General features: G+C 34.7%; 1 protein-coding gene across 1 annotated transcript in view; it reads left to right on the top strand.

Annotated features, from left to right (window-relative positions):
* Positions 1–2,718: 2,718 nt before the first annotated feature.
* The window catches only part of Zdhhc21 (zinc finger DHHC-type palmitoyltransferase 21), a 70,098-nt gene continuing 49,327 nt past the window's right edge, over positions 2,719–23,489 (top strand). The window contains exons 1-4 of the mRNA XM_027950628.2: positions 2,719–3,035; positions 11,126–11,257; positions 17,451–17,649; positions 18,856–18,954. Of these exons, the coding sequence (XP_027806429.1) occupies positions 17,496–17,649; positions 18,856–18,954 (253 nt within the window). The 5' untranslated portion in view covers positions 2,719–3,035; positions 11,126–11,257; positions 17,451–17,495. The remainder of the gene's footprint in view (positions 3,036–11,125; positions 11,258–17,450; positions 17,650–18,855; positions 18,955–23,489) is intronic.

Raw genomic sequence — 23,489 nt, 5'->3', positions numbered from 1 at the left:
AGTTACTAGCTGCATCTTTAGCACTTTCATAGTATTTTGCTTGTAATTATTCAGTGTTGCTCTTATCTTCTAAACACACAGTGGTTTTATAGTTTTCCCTTGATATTTTAAAAAAAGTTATTTTACTCACCCTTTTTTCCTAGGAAGAGTTCTTTACGTAAAGTTCATGACTTCATTGTGATGCTCTCAAAAGTGTGAGACAGTGGGGCAGTGTGTAAAACTTTGTCCATAAATGTATGTACATGTTTACATACATTGTGTATGTGTGTGTGTATTTGTGGAGAGAATCATCAACTTTCATCACATGCTCAGAGATATGTTATCCCCCCCCCCAAAAAAAAAATTAAGAACAACTTTTAGATTATATTAGACTATTGTGGAATGGGCACTCTGCCACTCAAACAGATGAAGGAGATGAGTATAAGCAACCAAGAAATCACGAATGTGCATCAAATGTGGGTGCAAAGGGCATGGAACCCATCTGGGCAGGTGGAGAACGCCATCCACCCAAAGCTGCCAAGGGCTATTAGCCTGTATGATTAAACTCTGGATTGCACTGACTTTTGGAAATTGCAGTAAAATTCAGTCCTCCTTAGTCATGGCACAGAAGCACAATAGTTGACTGAATTTATCTACATAAATGCCCTGAGTGTGCCTTTGTTAAGAGCTAAGTTAGCAGTGGAAGCAATGCCATTGTCCTCATCTATTTTTTAGATAAATATGAATTTAGTTAATAATTACATTTCAGTCCATCACAGGTCCATAAAACAGACTGGAATTTTGGAAGAAAAATATACTGTGATTGATATTATCTGTCTATCTATATCTATATCTCCACATACTATTTTCTGTGGCAGGAAGGCACAATAATCTAACTGCACATCACTGCAATATATGTATTCTTTCCATCCTTACAGTAAATATGAAAAGATTATCTGATGACACAGGTGTCTGATGCTTAGGATGAAATGACTTGACCTTTAGTACAGAGGATAGACAGGACTTTGGTTATATGTCTTAACTGCCCATGCTAAAAATGTTTCATGATTTGAGAATATTTTTACCAACACTTCTCTCATTCCTGTGGAATTGACTTGGCTGATATGAGAATGTTAACTCACACACACATAAAGGCATTAGAAATATGAACACTTTTGATTCACATTCATATGCCTTTCAATTAATTCTGATTTGGGCATGTTGAGATCATTTGACCTTAATTATTCCCTCTCACAGGGGTAAATGAAGAGAGAGCAAAACAATATGCAATTCAGGTAGCAGGATTAGGGGAAGGGGTTTCTATGTGTTTTCCTTCAAAGTGACTCCTTTTATCTAATGTTTTCTTCTATCCAAACAACCCAAGTTACAAAAATCCTACTATATCAAGTGAATTATGAAAATCCAAGCTAATTCTTCCAAAAGGAATTGTGACTAGTCTTCAAACCTATCTCTGTATGAATGGGGTCAAACCAATCCCTATCATTTGGGTTCTTTTGGAATACAATACTTTAGGTCAGCAATTCTGAAATGTTAGTGTGCACTAGAATCTTGGAAGACTTGTTAGAACACATATTGCTAGCTTCTACCTCCAAAATTTCTAATACTATAGATTTGGGGTGGAGGCTGGAGAATATGATTTCTCACAAGTTCCCAGGTGCTGCTGCTGCTGATGGTCTAGGATCTATACTTTGAAAACAACTAATCTACGTCTTTAAGATCACAAGGAGTTTGTAATCATTTCAATCTGGATAAAATATATTTTTAAATCCCTAGCAATACAAGGTAACATAAGGGTTCTCCAAAGCTACAATGAGTGTGGTCCAAGAATAGTGGTGAGGGGGAATTCTGGGATATCAGGATTTCAGCTGACTTCAAAGTTGGATGAGGATTAAGATGATCGGAGAGAAGATGGAAGACATTCATAATATGGGGAAATAAACCAATTTAGTTGGAGCTAAGACTTGAGAGGTAGGAAGGAACCTATTGGTAGAAGGCTTTCAATTCTATCTTATAAGTACAGACTTCATACAGCAGGAACTATTTCTTCCATCCACACCAGCTGCCCATCACTGCAGAAAGTTTGAGCTTTTCAAATTCCTTTTAGCTGGGATAAGATGGGAAAGTTTTTTTTTTTTTTTTTTAGTGTATCTCGTAGGTTTGGTGAAGATGCCAAATTCTACCGGGATGTGTTGTTAGTATTGCTCAATTAAATTATTTTTCCTATCCTACACGGATAGAAGAGCTGACAACCTTTGAAGTTCTGAAATAAAAGTAAGGCTTATTTGGCTACGAATGGAGGTTACCGATAGGAATAGGAAAAATCTTCGATGGCTGTAGTATCCCAAACAGAGGGTCAAAAATGGGTAAAGCAAGCACTACAGTGCAGTACTTTGCAATGATTAAGGTGCACTCCTAAAAATCAGCTGGAGATCCTGTTAAAATGCAGATACTGATTCAGTAGGCCTGATATTATGCACTTCCTACAAGTTCCAGAGGATGCTGCAGACCATACTTGAAGCAAGGTACCGGGGGAGTCAAGAACACGTCAGGGGGAAGAGAGGCCTGTTGGCCATATCCTGTGAAGAAAGGAGGATACTTGCAATCCTTGAGGATTAGGCCCCAACCCGGTGCAGTGAGGGTGAGGGGACGAGAAGGACGACCTGGGCAAAGCCAGGAAGGGGACCAAAGGGAAGGGCGGAGACACTGAGGTGCTTCAGGTAGAGTGTTCCGGTGATGGCGGCCCACCGCGCGATTTCTGGTCTTTCGGCCCTCCGCGGCTCCCATCGCGGCTCCCATCGCGGCTCCTGGGCGCAAAGCGGAGACTGCTACGGAGAAGGCGGCGGCTGCGGCCGATCCCTCCCCGCGCGGGCGCGCGGGCATGCGGACACCAAGTCGGCCGGTCCTGGCGCTTGGGCTCCCGGAAGCGGAAGAGGAGAGCGGCACGGCCTGGGCGGCGGCGCGGGAGAAAAAGGCGTGGGTAGAGTCGCGGGCGGTCGCGTGAGCAGCGGCGGCGAGAGGCTAGCCAGCCGGCGCCGGTAAGTGTGTGCAGGCGCGGGGGTGAGGGGGACGCCCCCGCCGCCCCCGCTGCCCCGCCCTCCTCGCGGGACGCCGGGCCACCGACCCCGCTCCCCGCGCCCTCGCGGTGCCTCCCTAGCCCTAGCTGCACCTGTCCCCGCGCGCGCTCGGAACCCGGGCTCGGAGCCTCGGGACTTCTCCGCGCTCTCCCAGCCCCAGGCCTGGCGGTTTTCAGAGTACCTTCTGCCAGCACCGGAGCCACCCGCCGGTGCTCCTCCCATAACTGGTGATGGGTGGGTTCCTGCTCTAGTGGATGTGATTTTGGGTTAGTTAAAAAACAAAGTCAATGCCTGGAGTTTCCTCCCTGTAAACCAGTTTCCCTTTCTGCACTCCCTCCCGGAGACCTGCACCAGGATTCCGGATTTCTCTCTGCTGTGACAGAACCTTTCATTCATTCTCAGACCGCTGGCGAGAAGCTGCAAAGGACTAGCAGGAGAAACAGTTGGCTCTTTTATTGACCTTCTTCCCCCATCCCCAACCAAAGGTGTTTTAGAGAAAATTTCTTATGGGTGGATGGCAGCAGTTTGCACTTGTTACCATTCCCCATTATAGGTTGCTGGATTTTAACTGGAGAGACCATTTAAATTATGGTCTTTCTCAAGCTATATTTTGGTCACATTTTTAGATCTCTTGTGAGTCAGTGGAGGATGTCTGTATCTCCAGGGCTAAGAGGACCTGACCAATTATTTCTTGAAAATATTGCAGTACAGCAGTCATAAAAGTACAAGAGGAAAAAAATCAAGGTCATTGTGGGCGGGCTATAAATAAATCATAGGTAAAGTTACTGTCTAAAGACAAATAAGGATAATTAAGTGCAAGTTAAAAAGGTGTCAAATGGTTCCTTCTGCTACTATGTTAATATGTGCACCTAAAAACATTCACTACCTAACTTGTGGTAAAAATAATAATAGTACTTACCATTTGATGACTGCTTAGAGTGTACTGTTCCTGGATTAAAAGGCTTTTTATGTAGTATTCCATTAACTTCTTCCAACTCTTTAGATTTATTTTAAAGATAAAAATTCAGAGAAGTGCTCTTTTTATTGGCTTAGTTGTGCTATCACTTAATAGCAAAAAGATTTTTGAAAAAGAGATGAGGTGAGAAATCAACTGGAAAGAATCAAATGAGATTTGGTTTTGTGGAAAGTAAAACCAGATTCTGTTCCCATTTCTGTCACTATCCAGCTGTGGGGTCATTGGTAGGTCAGTGACCCAGGTTGTTTTCTTATCCATACAGCTAAGGAGTCAAGACTAAATTCCTTAAGGCTTATTCTTTATTTTAAAGCTTTTCCACTTTTTATTTTTGAAAATTGCCATGTTTGTAAGACTCTTAACATGTGGAAGGTATATTTAAAACATTTACCTGATGAAAAATATTAGTAAAATTTTGAGAGAGTGCCAGAATAGATGAACTTTAGAATTCATCATTTTGCACGTAAAACAATAGAACTATGCTGGGTCTCTTCAAACTGTTGAGATTTCTGTTAGTTTAAACATATGTTAGAAGCTGTGGTTGGAGTAAATGAAACAAAGCATGTTTTGAAAATGGATGATAAGAATTATGTCATGTTGCCTGTCTATAGCATACTTTGTTTAATAAAAGAAGTTTAAACATTTAAAAATAAATATATATAACCATCGGCTTAATAAGTTAGATTTTAAGACAAAAAGTAATCAGCGAATCATAAAACTTTTACTTATTTTCCCACTGCCTGATTTAAATCTATGTTTTAATTCATAGTGTGTGATTCAGAACCTGTGAAAAAGTTCTTGAATAAAATAATGCCATGGATTAGGAAAGAAACTGATTGAGAAATCTAGTAGTGTCTCCATGGAGCTTTTTTCCTGGAATTGTAATTAAGATTGAGTCAATGAAAATTTTTCAGCATAAGAGGCTACACAGTGATACTGTCAGTACCAGGCTTAACAGGGAAGGCAGAAGAAAAGCTGTTCTTATTGCCTGAAGGTTATTCGTAAATTCAGCTTTACTTTCTGAATAAAGAATATAACTTTGGCAAAGTATTAAGTCTAAGATTCAAATTTTCAAATGTGTTAGAAATAAAAGAAAATTTAGCACCTATTGGCATAATCAGTTTATAAATACCTCATCAAATTTGAAAATGTTTGACATATTTTGAATCAATAATAATAATAATAATAAATAGGAGAAAGAATTGGAAAAATACCAGTCTTATTGCCAGAATAGTGATTTGTTGGTCAAGAATTCCTGATAAATTGGATCAACTAGTTTAAAAAGCACATTTTCATGGACCTGTGAAGCTGCATTGATAGCTACCTTAGTATAATGGTAATTTGCTTATTTTGTTTCCCTTTTTAGATCTACCCTAGGCAAAATGTGATGTTTTCCAAGTTTGTCATCTGCCCTTTAGGCCTCCTTTTCCTTTGTGTTATTCCTCTCTGTGTAAATTAACTTTCTTCTCCATTTTGGAGGGTAAATCAACATCAACTCTCCTCACCTATGTGGTGCTCCTTTCACAAAAGGTCAGGTTAGATTAATTGGTATTATACCATTCACTGATTACTTTGCTTTTAATTCTAACTTAAAATGCTCAAGTATGATCTCAACTGGACTTCTGAAAGCCTTTTAAATTATAATTATAGAATGAATAACTTTCACATATGCAGGATTTTCAGCTTCAGCAAGTAGGTGAGGAGAGAGTTTCCATCTAGTGTTAGTGTTTTTAGATTAGGCCTGCTTTGGTTAATTCTGGTGTAAAGACAGTCTAATTTAGTTTCTTTTTTATTCTTCCAGTATATCTTGGTACAGTGGGTATTAGGTGGTCAGAAGCTGGCCTACCTTACTATTTGGAAGACATGCCTTATTTATACCCAGTAAAAACCTTAGCCTCATCAAGTCTAGCTTTTACCATACCTGAAGTTTTTTTCCTTTTACTCTCTTATTTAATTTAATACACACACACACACACACACGTGTGTATGTGTGTTTGTGTGTGTGTGTATGTATTCAGATGAAATGTGTCACATACACACACACGTGGGTGTGTATAAGTGTGTGTGTGTGTGTGTGTGTGTGTATTTTAAAGACAGGGTCTAGGTTGCCCAGGTTAACCTTGAACTTGGAATCCTGCCTTAGCCTCCCTGCTAGGTGGGATTATAAGCATGCACCACTGTGCCCAGCTTCTTTGTACCATTTTTGAAGCAAAGATTCTCATTGCTTCCTGTCTGTATTCTACATTGAATCTTGCTTTTTCTATCCTTTCTCCCACATTCCTTCCTTCCTAAATGAATATTCCCACATAGATATTTGGTACTGACTAAAACAACATTTGGTAGTTTTAATTGCTGTCATCCCATATCTTCCAAGTTATTTCTACTATTTGTTAGAAGATTCAGATGAAATATGTCACTGTAGTGCAGTATTATTAATAGAGATGTAGTATTTTTATTTATTTTTCACTCCTGAGGCAGGTGTCCAGAAGAGCAGGTTTATGTGAAGAACAACAGCTTATGTTTAGTTTTGTCCAGAATGTAGTGGCTTAGATACTTGTTCTACACAGTAGATTCTTGAAATCATTGATGGTGCAAGAATGTTATGCTTTGAAACTTTGCCCCACCCATGTTTTTACAAAAATCTTCTTGGAGAATTTAGCAATTGATTCAGAATACCCTGCTTTAATTATATAGTCTCATTAGCTTCTGAAATCAAGGATGATTTTCTTCCATGCTTCATTTCTCCTCTTACCATCCTGCTTGCACTTGAAAGAGATTAGATTAGGGGCTCTTTTAGTTCAATTATTCTGTTTTAGATCAAACTTCTATTTTTGGTTTTGTGCTTGAAGAAATCCCAGGAAAACATGTAGAAATATAACTTTACTACACGCTTGTAGTATAACACTAGCTGAAAGGCTATACTTTTTGAAAAAAAAATTTTTCCCCCTAACAAGTAGTTGACAGATTTTGGTGGGGGAGGAAGTAAATTAGCTGAGGTATGGTTAAATTGTATCACTACTTTTAAGGATAGGACCCTGAAACACTGTTTCATTCTAGAGTTTTTAAAAGGAGAAGTAAAACTCATCTTTAAGTTCCCCTCTCTCCCCTACTTCACACTTCCCTTTAAAGTTACTATTTTGGAGATATTTCTTTGCCAGGCAACTTCTCATTTAAGCATGATTACAACCCTGTAAAATTGATATTTTTAGCCCCATTTTAAAGATGGTCAAACAGAGCTTGGAAAGCAAGCAGCTGTATTACCATTTGAACATGCTTCTCTGTTTTAACATCTGTACAAGATATATTTACTACTCTGTTGATAATAAATGGAATACCTACATGATATCTTAAAAATTACTTTATTGGCTAAGTATTACAGGCAGCTAGAGCCTCATGTTTAAGTAGAGCTAAATGCCATGATTAACCATTTTGCAGAGTAGGATAAATAAAATCAAATAGCTTTATAAGTATGTTTAAAGATACACAGCTGTAACTTTGTTTTCTAAACTAATTTTTGCTTGTAATAATGTTTTAAATTTCATATATTGATCTAGAATAGTATTAATTTTCTCTTGGCCCTTGCAAAAAATTTTTTTGGTATGTTTGGTAACTTACTCTGTGATTTGACTATATTTTTTCTGACATAGCAATGTTAAAAATGTTTAATGTCATAGTTTTGAAACTTTGTAATATTGTAATCCCAAAATTTTTAGGATTTTTGAGGTTACTATTATTTTCATACTACATAGATGAAATTTGATTTCAAAGTAGCGACAGTGGTATTGATCTAGCACTGAAATGTTAGTTGCATTTTGCATGCTATGTCTGTAATAGAGCTCTAATAACTGTAAATGTTTGTTGAGAATTTTTTTGATGTTAAGCCAGTGAGTGACGTGGGTTTGACTCATGGATGATTTGCCAGTGGTATTACCTAATGTTACTTACAGAAACTACTGTTTTGTTGAAACATTAGGAAGCCACCCTAGAGTTGTGGCATTAGTGGCATTGCTCACTTTGGCTATGTTTCAGAACTTTTTGTTGTTCCACATCTAATTGTGTTTGATTTTCTTTTTTAATACATTTATTTGCCATTAGGGTAGCAGCTCCTTAACTTTGTCCTATGGTATTTTGTTTTTAAGAAGCAAGGTACAGCAAGGAGACCACTTTAAATTAGGTTAAAAAGTTAGAGTAGAAAGAAATGACATTTGACAATCTAATAATCACGCTGCATAGAAAAATTGACCTTGGGAGAAAATACAGGTATTGAAGCTAGCCAATTCCTAAAAAACAAATGCCAAATGTCTTCTTTGATATAAGGAGAGTAACTAAGAACAGAGTAGGGACGAAGAGCATGAGAAGAAGATTAACATTAAACAGGGATGAGAGGTGGGAGGGAAAGGGAGAGAGAAGGGAAATTGCATGGAAATGGAAGGAGACCCTCAGGGTTATACAAAAGTACATACAAGAGGAAGTGAGGGGAAAGGGAAAAATAATACAAGGGGGAGAAATGAATGACAGTAGAGGGGGTAGAGAGAGAAGAGGGGAGGGGAGGGGAGGGGGGATAGTAGAGGATAGGAAAGGCAGCAGAACACAACAGACGCTAGTATGGCAATATGTAAATCAATGGATGTGTAACTGATGTGATTCTGCAATCTGTATATGGGGTAAAAATGGGAGTTCATAACCCACTTGAATCAAAGTGTGAAATATGATATATCAAGAAATATGTAATGTTTTGAACAACCAACAATAAAAAATTAAAAAAAAAAAAGAAAATACAGGTATTGTTCGTTTTATAAGTTTATAAGGGAGAATGGAAATGTAATGATAATCATTGATATATTTTTCACATTCTCACTATGTTATAGTTTTGTTGTTGCATTGGTAAACAGTGCACTTCATAAATTCATAGCTTGTTCTTTATTTCCTGTCTTGGAGAATGATACCAACTTTATTTAGTCCCTAAGCCAGAGATTTAGGACTAATCATAGAATCTGCCCTTTACTTCATTTGACCACTATGTCCTATCAGTTTTTTCATTAAAGTTCTTCTAGATCTGTCCTTTTTCCAGTATGTTTTCTGTTGTGTCACTTCATAACACAAACATACCGCATAGCCCTTATAAATAAGCATTTCTGGGATGCTTACCATGTTTCTCACCATTTTTCTCTCTCTTTGTTGTAATGAGGATTGAACCAGGGTGCTTAACCACTGAGCCACATCCCCAGGCTTTTAAAAATATTTTATTTAGAGAAAGGGTCTCGCTAAATTGCTGAGACTGGCTTTGAACTCACGATCCTCCTGCTTCAGCTTCCTGAGCTGCTGGGATTACAGGTGTGTACTGCACCTGATGTCCTTCATCATTTCTTAGGTGAAGACTAGTTTGTTGTTTGTTAAGTCAGTTTCAGTACTTTATCCATCTATCCAAACTCAGCCATAAGATCTTTGCTTTTCTTCTCCAAATACAAATTTGATTCTGGGATTTGCTCCCTAAAATCCTTTAATGGTTTTCCATTACATTCAGGATGAAGTCCAGACTCATTGACATGTTTTCATTTCATAGTGCTTTTTAATTTGAGGATCACTCTTTATTTGGTGTCATGAATTCTGTTTAGTAGGCTGTGACCAGCATCATATATTTTTGATGAAGTAAAATCGAATAGCAGTATCAGAGTGCATCTTATGTAGAAAGGGTAAAATGTCTTTCTTCAGTTATTCATATATTTCTATGTGTACTGATAGTGTTGTGGAATTTATTTCTTTGAATTGATTATGGTCACATCTTTTTTTTAATTAAAAAAAATTTTTTTTTTTTTTTGTAGGGGCTGGGGATGTGGCTCAAGCGGTAGCGCGCTCGCCTGGCATGCATGTGGCCCAGGTTCGATCCTCAGCACCACATACAAATGTGTCCCCTGAAAACTAAAAAATAAATATTAAAAAATTCTCTCTCTCTCTTAAAAACAATTTTTTTTGTAGTTGTAGATGGACAGAATACCTTTATTTTATTTGTTTATTTTTATGTGGTGCTAAGGATGGAACCCAGTGCCTCATGCATGCCAGGCTAGCGCTCTGCCACTGAGCTACAGCCTCAGCCCAAGGTTGTCACATCTTGACCCATGTTCCAGATGCAGTGATTCTTGTCATTTCCATTTACTTCTATTTCCTCTGCTTGCTTTTACATCTTTTCTTGTTCTATTCTCTTGGTTAGAAAAAGCCTCTGTTTTTCATTGAGCTCATTCACAGGCTTCATTGTCTCTGAAAATCTTTCCCTGATGACAGCTTACCATAAGAAAGAAGTTGATTGTAATGCATCCCAGCACACACATGCATCTTCAGAAAACTGAAAAATGTTCTATGAACTAATACCCTTACTATGTGAGATGCATTTTTTCCCTCTTTCTTAGCTTCTTTTACATCATAATTGATCTTGTCTCTTTACTGGTCAGTCTCCACTGAGTATAGTGTCTCTTTTTCATCTATATCCTGTGTCAAAGAATAATATAAAGTTAATAAATATTGACTGAATTAATAACAGTTAATTGGTATATGTTATTGTAGAACTTATTATTTTAAGCTTTAGCTATAGGATCTAACTTTTATGGTTGACTCTTCTGGTGGTGGTTTCATTGTAGGAGGATAACTTTTTTCTTAGAATATTTTAAACCAAAATTTCTATTTTAAACTCTTCTGTTCTCTGTTTATTAATTGTGAGTAGATGCTTCTAACCTCATATCTTGGAAGATATTACTTGCATTTTGTCATGTAAGTGATCTCAGAATCTGAATTTTACTTTGAAATTTGTGGTCAAGGAAATTTGATGATGCCCAAATGCTGGACACGTAATGCTTTTTTGGTTTTATGGGAATTAGGTGATTTCAAAAGAGAGAACTTTCATCTGTAATGGTGAACAAGTACAAATTCTGCAGGGATGAATGGCATATGTAAGCATTGAATCAGGTGGAATTGAATCATCTTATTTTTTAATTTAAAAGTTTTGTAATTGTCATTTTCATAGAATGTTTAGTTGCTTATAATTTTTATCTTTGTGAGAGATGATTGTTTGTTAAACCATTAATAGATTCTCATGGAGAACAGTTATTGAAGAGAGGGTCCATTTGGTGGAATGTAATGCAAAAAGAATGAATCAAGATAAAACTTCTAGATGCAAGTACCAGAAAAATTACAACACATCCCAGTGAATTTGCAAGTGGTAAGTTTGCATTTTATAGTGGGACTATTGTTTCTCATTTATTTAGTGTAGTATCCTTGGAGTCTAATGTTTGTATGCACTTAATTGTACATTAGCAAATGTAGTTTGTTTACAAATTTTATATTACATTTTAACTAAGCGTATTTTCTTAAATTAGACTTTTTATAAAGAAAATAAGCTGTAAATAATATGAGTCACAGGAATATCTTTCTAAATTGCAAATATTATGTTGTTTTATGGCAGATCCCTCCACATAGCAGTTTTTAAAAATCCTAATTTTAAAAATAATATATAGTGATCGAGGCTCAAATTAAACATTTATAACACTAGTGCTGTCACTTAGTCTATTTTTCGGTGGTTGAAAATAATTTAGAATTGTATATGATACTGATAAACTTAGAAGAACATATAAATATATGCATAAAATAGGAAAGCCTTCTTCCTCACTCCTCTTTCAGTTCAGTGATAATCCAGTTTGGTTGATATGTGTTTTCTTCAAACAATTTTTCCCCTCTATACACATGCAGAAATTACTTATGTGTAGTTTTTGCTAAAAAAAAAAAAAATGTTATAGGAACTATTCCTCAACTTATCTTCCCAACATTTAATTTTGAAAACTTTAAACAGAAATGTGGAAATCAATTTTATAGTGTTAAATCTGAATACCCATCATTTAGATTTTATAACTATTATTATTGAACTTCATCACATATTCATCTCTTGTCTATCCATCAATCAGTTTTATTATTATTATTTGATCCATTACAAAGTAAATTGCAGGTATCAGTATACTTCCTTCTCCACATACTTTAATATATGTCATTAACTAGAGTTCAGTATTGATTTACAGGGGTTTTGTAAGGTTAGTTTACATACCATGAAATGCAATAATTGGAAGTGTACCTTTGCTGAGTTTTGACAAATTCACATACTTGTATAACTCAGACTCCATATCATGGTATAGATCTTTATTAGCACTACAGAAAGTTCCCTCATGCCTCTTCTTAGTCTGCCCCTATTCCTTCTCTTCCAGAAAAGCTACTGTTAAGATTTCCCCCCTTCCCACCATAAAACTTGATTTATTAATTCAGTAGTGCGTTATAGGTAGTGACATGCACATCTAGGTCTGCCTTCCTTTTTTTTTTCCCCCTCAAAATTGTAGTAACTTGGGAGTAGTCTACACTATGGATGTATTATAACTTATTTGATCATTCCCCTCTTCTACATGGACATGTAGGCTGTGGTATATTTTTCTAATTTACAAGAAGTGCTGTGTCCTTTATACCGCCTTTTATGTATGTATACTTGTATACTCTCTCGAGTACCTTTGCCAATATTACTAAAAATAAAACTGCTGGGTAAAAGGGTTTTACGTTTTGATGTATACTGCCAAATTACCCTCCCCATATGATTGTATCAGTTTATGTGCACACTGGTAATTTATGAGAGTGCCCTTTCCCTGTGTCCTCTGAACATTGAATATCATCTGTCTTCCTGAAAGTTTTTTAATAAATTGATGAAAAATATACCTAGTTATTTTACATTTCCTAATCAGTAATGATTAGCCATTGGATTTTATTTTCTATTTTTGAATTGCCTTTTAATGTATTTCCTTTGTATGTCTCTTATCGTTCATGTGTTATAATATTTTTTCCATGGATACTGTATCTTTTGACTAGGTGTTTGGTGTGTTTTGGGATCAGGAATTTTAATTTTTATTAAAATTTTTTGAATTTTAATTTTTATTAAAAATTTTTTTTAAATGTTTTGGTTGAAATTGACTTTATGGGTTTTGTGAAGGCCATCCTCATTCCAAGTTTTTAAAACCATTGGCTGTTTTCTTCTTCTAATTTTGCTTTTTATTGAAATTAAGAACCAAAAGATCATTGTGAATTGAAGTGCCAGGAAAAATTTCATATGGAAAATGAGATTCAAATTGTCCTGAATTGAGAGTTAAATTTAAATAGAGTTAAGGAGAGTAGTGGGGACATTTCAGACAGGAGGAATGAATGATGGAATGTGTTTTTCATATTCATAGAACTGCCATCAAACCACTTTGGCCAAGATGATGAGTCATACAAAACTGTATTTGGGGATATACTTGTGACAAGATTTCTTATAATTATTTTGGCTAATCTTTATGATTTTCTAAATTCTGCATTCTGATGTTACCGTTTTCTGTCATATAGTAGTTTTCTGTTATTTTTCTTTTCCCAATTCCATAAATATTCTTCCTGAGGAGAATATGTGGTGAAATACAGTTGCCTGAAAAGGCAGAAAAGGAAAGGTGGTATCCATCCCATTGGGAAAATCTGAACATTGTAAATATTTACTCAGTGTAGTTTAATTAGGATTGAATTATAATTTCTTTAAAAATAGTTTGTGCTGTAGTAATTTACATCATTATGAAATTAGTCATTACACTCAAGTTTAGTTACCAGATAGTAATCTTTAAAAATCTTGAAATACTAGTGTATCTACTAGTCACATCAAAGTTTGAGTTATGAGTTCACCACTTAATATATAAATTAGTATGTTGCTAATGAAAGTACTTAACAAAATGCCACCCTTAAGACCAAGCAGCAGCATTGTATTGCTTGTTGCTCAGGATGTGTAATAGTTTCTGTTCAGCCATAAGCCACGCCTGGTAGATATTAACTGACTGGAGTGATCCTACAACTCTACCAGTTATGTGTTTGTAGTTGTAATCAGATTTGGAGCTCTTTGGACAACCGTTTTCTTCTCTACAACCCTGTTTTAAGGATTATGTGGCACTAATTTTCTCTTACCAGGTATTTATTTAAATATTCAACATCTTGTTCATTGTTTTATTTTTCTATCCTGTGCTCATTGTTCATTGGGGTTGCTTGTTCTTTTAGAGCTTATCATCTATATATGTTTGCATTCAGGAAAAAAAAAATGGACACATTTTTAAATGATACTTTTTACTATGCAATATTTTCTGTTGTGAGGCTCTTTTATGGATGAGAAAATTTTGCTATTTTCTGGTAGAAAGAAATGAAAACAGTTTAAAAAATGAATGAGTATTTGATAATTTTCCCACTTGTTTTGCTGGTTTGTATGCTTTTCTGTTTCTAATGTTAATAAAATTAGAAATGAATAATGAAATTACTCTATTCTGTGTAATTATTGGAATTCACATTCTGTTTTTTAGTCCTGAACAGAACTGAAACATTAAAGGACAAAAAGGTACATGAAGTTAATAATATTGAACATGTTGAGAAACAGAACCTTCTGTCATTTCTTTTAGCACTTGGTAGTTGGCAAGGCTGTAAAAAATTAACATTCTTTGGAATGTTTCTCTTTTTAGCTGTGTAAATAGCTTACCATTTGCATATGAACTTCTTTAGGTTTTAAAATACTGATACCTATCAAATTACACAGATATTAAGCTTTATCCTCTCTGATTTTCTTTTATGAAATTACACAGATATTAAGCTTTATCCTCTCTGATTTTCTTTTATGATAACTGATCTGTCTTTTCATTTTCTAATGAAGGGGTAGTGAAATTTAGCTTTTACTTTTAAAAACCTGGGTACTATTCCTGTTTTGGAATTCTTATGCAAATACTAATTTGGGCCATATCTGACTGAAACTGTTGAATGGTATTGCATTTGAGTTCTTGTCTCCCCACCTCCCTTCATTTCCCAGTATTTGCAGGATCTAAGAAGGAGAGACAGACTACTCCTTTAAGAATTAAATGGCTCCTTAATCTTTATTTTGGTAGCTTTATTTATTTTTATTTTTATTTTCTGTTATATGTGTGTATATGTGTGTGTTTTAGTTATACATGATGGTAGACTCTGTTTTGATATATTTATACAAGCATGAAATCTTATCTTACTCTAATTAGGATCCCAGTCTTGTACACTATGTTGAGGTTCATTGTGGTATATTCATACATGTACACAGGAAAGTTATGTCAGATTCATTCCACTGTCTTTCCTATTCCCCTTTGTCTAATCCACTGAACTATTATTCCTCCCACTCCTGTTGTGTGTTAGCATCCACATATTGAGAGAACATTTGATTTTTGTATTTTTGGGATTGGTGTATTTCATTTAGCATGATAGTCTCTAGATCCTAGGCCTCTAATGGTACTCTGAGGCTTTTCAATTGAAGATAAATTACTCTTAGAATGAAATAGTTGGGATATAAGTTGGAAGTCTAGGAGTCATCCTTGACTCTTTTCTCTGCAACTCCTAATATTGAATCAATTAATAAGACTCACTGGTTTGCTTCTATTTCTTTAGTTGGCCCTTGGCTAAAACTAAGTTTGGCTTTTGTATTCTCTTAGCCTAATTGATCTTTGTCTTTAATTTTATCCTCCATACCAAAGCTTCACTAACTTATTTAAAACAAATTCATCAGGTTAACTTCCTGCTTTGATAGGTTTCCTTTGCCTAAGAATGAAGTCTTAGCATTTTAAATGTCATCTTTGTGTCCTTCCTGCTGTAGCCCTTTATTTCTCATTTCTTACCAGTCACTATCCCCAGAAACTTTTTTTTTGGTACTGGGGATTACACCCAGGGGTCCTTTCAGGGGTCCTTTGTCCCCAGTCCTTTTATTTTTTTACTTTGAAGCAGGATCTCACTGAGTTGCTTAGGGCCTTGCTAAATTACTGAGACTTGTTTTGAACTTGCATCCTCCTGCCTCAGCCTCCCTAGTCTCTAAGATTATAGGCATATGCCACTGTGCCCAGTCACAGAAAGCTTTATGATTTGTTCTTGCAGTTAGTAATACCTCTTGCAGTTTTTACTCTTATATATCTCCAGCTCTTCTTTTGTTTGTGGTATTATTGTCACTTTCCTTTCTTGGATAACTTCTTCTCATCTTTTAAGACTGAACTCAGTTTTCATTTGTTATAGAAAGTCTTGCTTAAATCCGCATTTAACTATTTCCTTCTTTTGTGCCCCTACTGACAACTTGAGTACATATCTGGAACTTACTATATTATACTAAATATTTTTGTGACTCTTTGCCATTAGACTGTTAGTTTCTTTAAGCAAAGACCATATCTTAGTCTTAGTTGCATCTTTAATGTCTAACAATTGACTGGTGTATAGCAGAGACTCAGTCAATATTTATTGAGTTGAGTAAGTTCAACTCATAGCTATAGTATTGACATCTTTGTAAAGATTCAGGTTTAATGGTTTCTAGATAACAGTCAGCTGTATCAGATACCTGGAAAGCACTTTAAATTGTTTTATTGGTTTTTGAACTCTATGAAGAATTAAGATTTATTAGATTGCAATGGGAATATATATTCTTTTAAAGCTTCTCAGTTGATTCTGGTTTCTTACAAGTTCAAGAACCATTGTCCTGGTTTATTGTTATTTCTATATATTTGGTATAAAAAGTGCCCACTAAATCTTATATTGTAAGTGTTATTGTTTAAGTGTTATAAATGTAGGTATATTTTAAGCCATTTTATTGATATCTATAGTTGAAGTATATCTTAACTTTTTAAGTGTCTCATTTGGAGATCTGTTGGTGGATCATTTATACTCAATTGAAAACAAAGCCCCATTTAAACAAGAGTCTTCTTGAGTAGATAGTAGTAAGATTAGTTGGAATTTTAATGTTTCTAGCAATTTGTACATGATTTTAAAAACATTGTGTTTTAAAATTAAACTGAACTGCACAAGCCTTCAGTATACAGCTCAGTGAATGTTTCTATATTTCCACAGGGTACCATCCACATCAAGATATAAAACATTTTTAGCCCTTCAGAGGTTAAAACACACCCCTTTTCAGTTAATACACACCCTTTCATTACAGGATAAACACTATTTTGACTTGTGTGACCATCAGTAGTCTTACAGTTAAATCTACTAAAATTTTTTTATTAATCTTTTGCTGGACATGTACACTTATTTCTCTTGGGTTTATACATGAAATTGTAGGGTTAGGGCAAATATTGTTTTAATTTCAGCAGATAATACCAGTTTATACTCGTAATAGAAATTCATAATGAACAGTTGAAATTAAATTTTTTGAGGCTTTTGGTGAAATTTAATACCCAGAAGTTTCTGTTTTCATAAGTGTTTATTGTTAAAAAATCAAATATACAAAAAAGTTAGTAAATGCATTTTATAGGTGCCAGAAACGCAGTTTTTAGTCAAGTAATTTTTTCTATGTTTGTAACTTTTTTTTCCCCCCTTCTTCTTAGGATTGTCTTTCCTTGTGGGTTGGCAGGCAGTTATAGGACTGCAAAATGGGTCTCCGGATTCACTTTGTTGTTGACCCACATGGTTGGTGCTGCATGGGTTTGATTGTCTTTGTCTGGTTATACAATATTGTTTTAATTCCCAAAATTGTCCTCTTTCCTCACTATGAAGAAGGACATATTCCAGGCATAGTAATAATAAGTAAGTTTTTAGATCTTTATTTGTTTTCTTTATAATTAAAGTTTTTTCATTGTGTATGTTTTTGAAGAGTAGTGCCACTATGATAATCTTCCTTTTAATATATTTATTATTTTAGTAGTGCTATTATTATTATAAATTAAATAAGTTTTAAAAATAATAGTTTTTATATATTTGCATATTGAAGAGCTATCTCCATATTTATCTAAGTCTGAAAAATACATATGAAGACCATTTTGCTAAAAAAAAAAACAGCAGTTGATGTTTGCATTTTTAATGTTTCTGTTTTGTATTTAATTGCAAATATGGAAGTTCTAAGAATGGGGATGGTAGTGTACATTACTGGGAAATGAGAGTTTCATTCTACTAAAATCATTGATTTTGATTATGAAGTTGATTATGACCTCACTTTGAACTTCTGAATAATTAATTTTTGCTATAATATACATGTTAATGGTTTGCCTATGATTAAAATAGTCAGATCAGAATGATATTTTACATGTATATGTACATGTACATTGTTTTTATGTACTTTACCTCATTTGTATTTCAAAAGAGCTATGGGTTATATAATTTCTTTTATACAGATGATAAAACTGACTTATAGCTATGCAATTAGTCCAGGAGTGAGCACTCAAATTGTTTCCTTTTACATGTGCAGTGTGTTTTGTTTTTATTCCCTCAACAAAATGCATGTGACTTACTAATTTAAATTGTGAAATTATAGAGACTGAATCTGTTTTCCCTTGCTATTTTTTCCTGATTTTTAATTTTAAAATTAAAAAGTTTCTAATTCTTTATTCTCAAGCATGTTAAGATTCATCAAAAGGTGCAATTGAACATCTCTAATTGAGAGTAATTTTGAAGATAGAATTAATGGAAAAATTCAAGAGTAAAATATTTTTTAAAATGCTATCAAATATAGTACAAGTAGGGTCTATTTGTATCATTTTTGATGAGAAGTCACTCTTATTAAAGAAACTGATTTATATCAAATTTATAAGTTATTAATATGCAAAATAATATTTAAAATTGAACATATAGTATAGTTTTGGCAGTATTGATTATTTAATTTTTCATTTCATCTTTTAAAAAATTATTTATCCTGATAGTGTTAGTTAATATATACTTTTTAAACACAAATATGCTTGTTGATAATGTATTTTAAAGGGTAAATGACTAATTTATTAATTTATTTATTTTAAATAGTATTTTATGGCATTGCCATATTTTGTCTGGTCGCCTTAGTGAGGGCCTCAATAACTGACCCAGGAAGACTCCCAGAGAACCCTAAGATCCCACATGGAGGTATGCTACTCTTTGGATTTATCAGTTTTGCTGGTACAAGAATTATTATCTTTATCAATGTATTTTATTGTATTCATTAAATACTGTATTTGTGTCTATCATTTAACACCATTTTTAAGTCTTTGCTCACATTTTTCTTTCCAGACTTCTCTATTTAAAATTGCAAACCATCCCTTCCACTTCCCTCTCATTCCCTGGCTCTCTTTTTCAGTTTGTCTCCTTTTACCTATTCCAGATCTATATAACCTTTGTGAGAGTATAGATTTATTTTCCTTGGGTTTTCTTCCTTCATTTATTGCTATATCCCTAGTGTCTAGAAGAATCTCTGTCATTTAGATGTGCAACAAATATTTGTTGAATGAAATATAATTATCTGAGAAATTCTATTTTTATTTAAGAAAGGAATTTTGTTGCTGTTGCCATATACCTCATGATATTATAAATGTAATATTGCCTAGAGTAAATATTTGTAGTATTATGAACACTGTTTCTTATATATCTCCAAGTTTTAACATAGTCAGTGAAACATTTGAAAACTTTTTAATGTAGTGCCATTTAAACATAATGTTTGATCATCCTATTGCATAATAACCATTTAAACAACAAAAGTAAATAAAAATATATTACTTGTTTTATTATATACCAGACATAGTATAGACTCATCCTCCTGAGTCTTGCATTTTGCTTATTTGCTATATAATTTTTGAGAATGTTGTACTTTGTTCTAGTAAGGAATTTATATCTTTGTAGTACGCTATAGAACTACAATACTTTCTGTTGTAATTTAGTAACTTCCACACTTGCTGCACATTAGAATTACCTGGGGGCTTTTAAAAATATCTCATATTGATTAAATGAGAATATCTGGATGTCAGTACATGTGTCAGTATTTTCAAAAGATCACAGTAATTTCATTAAAAGTTTGGAAACCAATGCAGTAATTCCTTGTGAATTGAGGTTAAGTGACAGGTCACTTATAGAGCCTCCTATAAGTCCTGATTATTATTTTTTGGGATCCATCATTTAGGTGCTTACTTGGCTTTAAAATTTTAGAGGTTAAATGAAAATATTATACATATTTATGTAGCTGAAGAAATTTCTCTTATGTTTTGGGGGAATAGGGAGTGAAACCTGGAGATACTTTACCACTGAGCTACATCTACAACCCGTTTTATTTCTTAATTTTGAACAGGGTCTTGCTATATTGCCCAGGCTGCCCTTGAACTTGTGATCCTTTTACCTCAGCCTGATCTGTAGTAGCTGGGATTACAGACATGCATCACTGTGCCTGGCTATAGCTATAGAAGTTTCTGAATACCATTCAAATATTTACTTTTTATTAACTTACAGAAATACCACCTTGCAATTTGTTTCTGTTTTATGGTGGGGGCAGAGAGGGTAGTACCCTTAAGCCTTAGAATCCCACTTCTCAACTGGCATAGCCAAAAACTCTCTAATATATAGTATATGTGTGTAATCTCTTTTAATACTAAATCCAGAAGTAAAAAGAAGTCTTTTTCTAATTTTGGATGGATTTCTGATAAATTCTTTTTGTTTGTAATGATCAAACACTCAAATGCCTACAGGCTCCAGGCACCACCAATTAGTGAAAGGAGCCAGGTTTATGGTTTTCCTGTTGAATCTAATAGTGGCAGCCACAAGCCAGTTCCTGTGAAATCATCATGCGATTAGATTGCTGGGTCTTAAAATTTAAAAAGTCAAAATAGGTGTATCATTCAGCTTTTTGTCACTATGATGAAATACCTGAAGTGGGCTAACTTTATAAAGCAAAAGCTTATTTAGCTTGATATTTTGGCTGCTGAAAGTCCAAATGACATGAAATAGGCTCTGACAAGGCTTTATTCCAATAGAATCTTCTTTTCCATCTAAGACTAATTCCCTAGTCTTATCTTCTGAGCACTCACCAGAATTTCCCATAAGGCCCATCACACAGCATTCTAGATTATTCTAACCTGTTCCTCAAAACTCTTCTAACCTATGACCATTCCAAAAGTTGACTTCACATTTTCAGGTATAGTTATAGTAAAGACCCTACTCCTGAAATCCATTTTTGTGTGTGTGTTTGTTTTGCATTACTATAATGAAATAGGTGAGGCAGGTTACTTATGAACAAAAGAGAAATGTTCCGCTCACAGTTCTGAAGGTTCAGGAATGGCTGCCTGCATCTGCTCAGCTCTGTTGAGGGCCCTTTCGGCTGCATCATATCAGGGTGGATGGTGATGGTGGGAATGCATATGGGAGTGAACAATCACATTGCCAAACAAGAAGCCGAAGAGTTACTTAGTGGGGCCAGGCTCAGGCTTTCCTAACAACTTGCTCTCATGAGAACTTACTCTGGGAGACTGGTATTCCCTTCCAAGAACAGTACCCCCAATTACCTGAGTGCTTCCCACTAGGCCCTACCTCTTAAAGATTGTTTCAGCTGTCACTGTACCACACTGAGGACAAGTCTTCTGCATATGGACCCTTGAGGGACAAACCACATCCAAACTGGAATCCAATTTTTATGAGAAAGTTCATCATTCAAAAAAACATAAAAAAATCTGGATTCAATCCCCAGCACTGCAACAACACCACCACTCCTGAACAACAGCCAAAAAAGTAAAACAACAACAACAACAAAAAAAAACCAAACCTAATTAAGAATTTTAAAAACATTTTGAATACCAACAAATATCTGTAGATCTCACTGAGTCCACATTAGACCACAGTATTATTTTAGATTATAAATGCTAGTGATGGAAGATATCATGGCATATTGTTCTGACTCTGAGTGTCTGCATTATATCTTGTTTTAATTGACAGTTGGCCTGTTTTTCTTTGAGTCCAAGAACTTCCCTTTTATCCAATCAGAAAATACATTTATGTATTATATTTTAATGTTTTCAAAGTCTGTGGTTGTCTCATATTACAGGATCTTCATGATAATTGAGGTAGGAAGGCTGGGTAGTCAGGAACATGGATTGTCTATGCTAGAGTACACAACTATTATGTTATAGAGCTGGTGTGAAACCCAGAGCCCTGTCTCTTTATCTTTTTACCATAGATCTATGTACAGATGAATAATTTTAGTTCTTTTTCACCTTTGTTATGATTTTAGGGAAAATTGAAGTCATCATATACTTTTTGTTGCTGGTTACCTGATTCTTTTGTAAATATGATTTTTTTTTTTTTTTTGTACCAGGGATTGAATCCAAAGTGTCTAACCACTGAGCCATTTCCCCAGCCCTTTATATATTTTATTTTGAGACAGGATCTTACTACGTTGCTTACAGTCTTGCTAAGTGCCTGAAGCTGGCTTTAAAACTATGATTCTCTTGCCTCAGCCTCCCAAGCCTCTAGGATTATAGGCATGTGCCTCCATGCCCAGCATAAATATGATTTTAACAGGCAAAAAGATCAACAAAATGTTAGCGGTAAAAAATAATATATCATGAATAAAGAATTGAAGCCCAAGAATAGTGACATTTATTCAGTAATGTTTGAAGGTTGAACAGTTTTATATAATTAAGTTCTTCACAAAAGGAAACTTAAAGCCCTAATACTTTTACAGTTTTAACCATCTTAATTGAATTACTCTGAAATATTTTGCCTACCTTTCTGAATGTGTATGTTTATGTGTTTATGAATAACTTTAGTTTACTTGGAATCCACTAAATATGAGGCAAGTTGAATACAAGGGAATGTCCCATTTTTCATGAGGAAATCCCCAGAATTTGACTTAAAAAACTTTTGGGCATATAGGTGAAATAATCAAATGAATTGTACATGTCTATTTATACTATTTGAAATTTTCACATGCATGTTTGAAATAACAAATATAAAATAACACTCGATTTAAGAATATCATTTTTTATCACTTTCACATTTTATGAAATGATTTTATTCAATCTTTTAATTTTTAAAAAAAAACCACTTTGTTGAGCATAATTCATATGCCATCATCTATTTACAGTGTACAATTCAGTGGCTTTTAGTATATTCACAGAGATCTGCAACCGTCACCACAATCATCTCTAGTTTTTGTGGTCGAGTTCTTAGCTTGAGTGTGTGACTCCAATGTTTTTGTCATCTCTACACTTTGTGTGTGTGTGTGTGTGTGTGTGTATTACTGAGGACTGAACCAAGGGCCTCATGGTGCTAGGCAAGCGCTCTACCACTAAGCTATATCCCCAGGACCCTAAAGCCACTTTTTGGCACAGTGTTACAGAGCAAAATCTTTTTTTTTTTTAAATTTTTTAAAATTTTAATTTATTCTAATTAGTTATATATGACATTGACACATCATACATAGATGGAGTTTAACTTCTCATTCTTCTGGTTGTACAGGATGTGGAGTTGGGTCTTATAATCATATATGCACATAGGGTAATAATGTCCAATTTTTTTCTACTATCATTCCTACCCTTATATCCCCACTTTTCCCTTCACTCCCCTCTGTCTAATCCAAAGTACCCCTATTCTTCCCTGTGTCCCCAACCCTTATCGTGAATTAGCATCCACATATCAGAGAA

Source organism: Marmota flaviventris, chromosome 13, assembly GCF_047511675.1.
Source record: "Marmota flaviventris isolate mMarFla1 chromosome 13, mMarFla1.hap1, whole genome shotgun sequence".
NCBI classification, from domain to species: Eukaryota; Metazoa; Chordata; class Mammalia; order Rodentia; family Sciuridae; genus Marmota; species Marmota flaviventris.
This window is presented reverse-complemented; position numbering and strand designations above follow the sequence as displayed.